This window comes from Sinocyclocheilus rhinocerous, unplaced genomic scaffold, assembly GCF_001515625.1.
Source record: "Sinocyclocheilus rhinocerous isolate Xijiao unplaced genomic scaffold, SAMN03320098_v1.1 scaffold1136, whole genome shotgun sequence".
Lineage (NCBI taxonomy): Eukaryota > Metazoa > Chordata > Actinopteri > Cypriniformes > Cyprinidae > Sinocyclocheilus > Sinocyclocheilus rhinocerous.
Window position 1 is genome coordinate 1,025,623 of NW_015647033.1, and position 5,158 is coordinate 1,030,780.

The 5,158-nt window shown below is 34.5% G+C and overlaps 1 protein-coding gene across 1 annotated transcript in view; it reads right to left on the reverse strand.

The window, feature by feature from the left end:
- The window catches only part of LOC107708339 (transmembrane protein 132C-like), a gene marked incomplete at its 5' end in the record, with an annotated part of 71,959 nt that overhangs the window by 18,169 nt on the left and 48,632 nt on the right, over positions 1–5,158 (reverse strand). The window contains one exon of the mRNA XM_016512532.1: positions 4,219–4,362. Within this exon, the coding sequence (XP_016368018.1) occupies positions 4,219–4,362 (144 nt within the window). The remainder of the gene's footprint in view (positions 1–4,218; positions 4,363–5,158) is intronic.

Consider the following 5,158-nt stretch of genomic DNA (forward strand, 5'->3'; position numbering starts at 1 on the left):
AAAATCAATATAATGCAATATTTCTATCTGCTGAATGTGAGCTTTTCCGCATTCCAAGCTTGCCTGCTGCACTGGGGACATCACATGGCACGAGTCGTGAAAATTATGAAAATAAATCTAGGAATTATTTGATTGTTGGATTTTAAATCAGTGGGGTTGAGGCATCAAAAGTAACTAAGCTGTTTTATGGATGGTAACTGTAATATAATGACTGAAATCTTATTAGTAATTAGTTACACTACTAGTTACTCCAAAAAGTAATATTATTACAGTAATTAAGTTACTAGTAACTAGTTACTGCCCAGCACTGGTCATATCACACACAAACTGGTAAGAAACTCTTTTTTTCCCTCTAACCCGCACATCCTAAACTTTATCTGAGTAAAAAATTACTGTGGAGTGATCTTTTTTACCTTGTGTGGTTACAAATTTAGCGTGAGGTTCAAACCGTCCATTATCTGCTGCTGTATATTTGCAACCACGCATTTGGTTTTATCTGTAAGTTACCGAGTATACTTCTAAATATTAACATACATTATAAAGAGCCAGCGAAGCGTAATTTGATGACAGCATGGCGTGTTTTAATCATGGAGCAGTAACCGAGCAAGGCATGATAGCATTGTTAGCTCGTTAGCATATAAGGTTACTCAAACTGCATTGGATTTGTTATTTACTAACATCACACAATTTATGCAACGGACACATGTCCCAATCTTTATCTAAGCAAAAGATATGCGTGTATGAACAAAAATGTATAATTCTTGCTTGATTACTGTGAACGTGCATATTCAAACCGCTGCTAGCGATTGCAAAAATTGTGGCATGACAGATGGACAGGCGGAATCTGACGGTTTGATTTTATTTTTAAACTTTATTTAAATTTTTTTGTGGGGGATGTCTGTAATTAGTTAACTAGAGAAGCAATCAATTTTTTTACATTATGTTTTCCTTGTCCTTGTAGTTCAACTACTGAAGACTGACTTTGTAGAGAAGCAAAGGACTCATTCTTTAAGAAAACGTAAGTTTGCCTATTGTTTGTTCAAGTAATCATTCACCTAAAAATGGTTTTCTCATCATTTACTCAACCTTATGCTGTCTCAAACTTGTAGGACTTTCTATTGGAGGACAAATGAAGATATTGTTGTGGAGAAATGATGTCTGTTTTGACCATACAGTGGAAGACCAGTGGGAACCAAACATTCAAGCTCCTAAAGGAACATAAAGGTATGATTAATCACCAGTAATTTTGTCTGATATCAAAATATCAGACCAAAGGACCACAAAATAGAGACTGTTCCATATTTCATATGGAACTGTTCCTTATTGTCTCTGTAGAATATTGGAACAAGTAGCAGATTAAGGTGTTTTTTTTTTTTTAAATTTGCCATTTGCAGAGGCTGTCAGCCATCTTAAATTGTTTTCTTTACTAATAGATGTCTGCCACTCCTTCTGACCTTGAGAATATGGGTAACCTGCCTGTGACTCCTTGCCTGATCCTTCTTGGTAAGTATATCATATTAGATATGTCTGCATTTTGTTTCACTAAAACAAAGCTCACGCTCCAGACTGACACTAGTTGCTATTATCAGGAAAAGATCCACCTTAACATGCCTCATACTAGAATCCACTTATTATAATTGCAGCATGTATGACCTATGCAGTGTATTCCAAGTCTTCAGTTAATTACAGACTAGTTTTTGGTTAGAAATGTTTCGATTATCAAAATTATACACTGGAAAACATTTAAAATGGAAACTTTTCTCTTCCTACTTTTCAGATACTTTATTGGAATAAATTCAGAAAAGAGGATCATAGCTGCATGGAGAAAAGAGGTGTCTAAAATAATTGGAAAAACTGCAGAAGAAGACCCAAGATGATGCTGATGAAGACCATCAGTCCAGAAGTATCTCATCCTTAACTCAACCTTATGCTGTCTCAAACCAGTAGGACATTCTCTTGGAGGACAATTTAAGATATTGTCATAAATAAATGTTTGCCCGTACAATGGAAGACAAATGGGGGCCAAACTTTGAGCTCCAAAAGGAACATAAAGGTATGATTACTCAAAGACACCAGTCATTTCATCTGATATCAAAATATCAGACCAAAGGACCACAAATGAGAGACTGCAATGTACGGTGAAAAGTGTTTTCACGCAAACAAATTGAATCACTTCAGAAAACTGGCTAAACCACGTGATTAATTACCTTTATCCTCAATTTACTGTATGTCTGTTGGTATTTGAAAGTTTGATTCCCATTTTCTTTTGCACTGTAGGGACAAACAGACATTTAATCTCCAGTAAAGTATCATCTATATTGGAGTTTAAATTGGCTAATGCTGATTTGTATTTTATAAACCATTTGTTTTGAAAATAACATTAGCTGGTGTTCACTGAAGCATGCCTGTATATGCATGCCTGTTTTTCTGTAGTGTTGTATCAGATTAAAAAACAAAACATAACTTGACTTTGTTCTCTTTTGTAATACACATAGTCAAATAGAAAATGCAGGGTATAATATGCATTTAAAATTGAGATCATGGAGTTAGTTATATTATGTAATTTAACAGATATATGCTGCTAAATTACAGTAGTATACTGTAGATGACAAAACGGCATTTTACTGAACAGACATTTAATCTCCAGTAAAGTATCATCTATATTGGAGTTTAAATTGGCTAATGCTGATTTGTATTTTATAAACCATTTGTTTTGAAAATAACATTAGCTGGTGTTCACTGAAGCCTGATTTGAGAGTACATTTTATGAACAATGAACAAATAAAGACATTATGTATGTTTGTATGTATGTATATGCATGCCTGTTTTTCTGTAGTGTTGTATCAGATTAAAAAACAAAACATAACTTGACTTTGTTCTCTTTTGTAATACACATAGTCAAATAGAAAATGCAGGGTATAATATGCATTTAAAATTGAGATCATGGAGTTATGAGTATTATGTAATTTAACAGATATATGCTGCTAAATTACAGTAGTATACTGTAGATGACAAAACGGCATTTTACTGTTAATTTAAAAAAACAGTAGCACACTGTATTTTTACAGTATGATGATGGAAACCACAGCTGCCAGTAGATTACCGTTTTTTTACAGGGAATTTTTTTACAGTGCAGGGTTAGACAATAACCCAGGTTGAACGGCAGTGTGTAGAGAATTATATTTAGAAATATGACAGTGACATCAACTGGTACATGCACTGCCACGGATTATTAATATAGACAATACAAAGGGATGCTATGCAATGCATTGTATTTGAATAAAATATACAAAATCTGCAGTGCTCAAAAAGTCAATGTAGACAAAAATAATGGCATAGTGTATTCAGATGCTCTGAATCCAGGTCACAGTGCCTGTGTGTGTGAGTGTGTGTGTGTGTGTGTGTGTGTGTGTGTCAGCTTTGGTGGGGAGGAAGGGGGGATTCCTCTCCAGAGGTCAGTGTTTCAGTGTGGGGTGTTCATCAGATAATTAAACCCGAAGGGAGTAAATACACACACATACACACACATTGTCATTTTCTCCCTCATAAAATGCTCTCATATTTTGTTCCCAAATGGCAGATGGAAGTGGAAGGCACAAGCTTGTTCTGAAAAGACTGCATTTAACATCCCTTTGATTTTTCGCCTCTGGCTTGACAACTGAAAATAGACATTACTTCAGAGCGGTTGAATGTATAGCACTTTAAATCAAATCTAATATAGCTATCTTAATACACTATGTGTTCCCTCAACAGTTCTTTTGCTATCTTGATTACAAAATTATTCTTAGCTTATGTGTGTCTGCAGGTTCTTTTAGCTTTTGTTTCCTTGCTTTGCTTTACAGTAAATCACACCACATCACAATATCTCACAAATTACTAATACAATTATTTTTTTTAAATCATTTAGAATAATTTGGTTGGCATATACATTTAGGGTATATAAAATTCCATTAGCCTACTAAATAAATATTCTGAATGTCAATTTCCATCACCGTCATTTCCACCACAGAATGTTATTAAACATAATTTGAAATGTGTTGGAAATTCCACTGTGATAGAAATGGCAAACCTGGCTGTTATTTAGCTAATTAAACTAAACTACTGAGAGTGTGAAGAGTTAATTTTTTTTATTTAAGTCTGTAAGGTCAAAAGTACACAAATACGCATCCACAAATGTGTGGTTTATTCATGTTAGTGACCCCTGCATGATTTGCCCACCTTAACCACGTCCTCATCCGTCGAGCGACATTCCACCGACTCTGTCACATCGGTCACAGTACCTTCGGTTCCAACAGTGACCACCTTCACTGGCATGGCAACAGTTTTCCCGGTGAGCACTGCGGTGTTAAGGATCTCTGTCTCCTGCACACAGAGGGCAGATCAATCAGACTGCGTTAACTCAGGATAATTCACTCGCAATTATTCACGATAATTCGTCATTCTGTCAGCTCCAGCTCTTCAGCGCCAACATTGAGTCGCGCTATTAACCCAGTGAATCATATCATTCAATTAGAGTCATCAGCTCTGGAGAGTCTCAGAGTGAGATGGAGAGGTCTGTTTAGAGGCAAACAACACATTCTGTTTTTATGAAACTGATCCACTCTCAGATAATAAGTCACTTTCATAATCTATATTAACATGAAAAACACACACAGGAATAAGGTTCACTATCAAGTCACTACAAAAAGAAAAAACAAATTCACACATATTTGGAAGAAAATATGAACGCTTGCCCATGCAAAACTCTTCAGCATGACACTAGGGTATTGTGGGTAATTTGCTAAGCCAATGCTATGTGTTTGCTAAGGTGTTCAGAGTAGTTTTAACATGTTGTTTGTGGTTGCTAGGATGTTTTGAGTGGTTGCTTACTGCCCCAGATCAAAAGAGCTCCAAGACGAGTTATGAGATATGGAGTATTCAGAATTCGTTTTGGCTGTTTTATCATAAAACAGGCAAAAATAGCCCTTCTGGTAATTTTTTTTTTTTAATTCCATATTATATTTAGATATTAAATAAAATAAAAATAAATAGCTATTTTAAATGTAAATATATATTTTAAAATCTAAAATTAAAAGATTAGAAAATGATATTACATTTTTATTTTTAGATAAATAACAGATACAAACATAAAACTAAAAATTTTAATATAAAAAAAAAA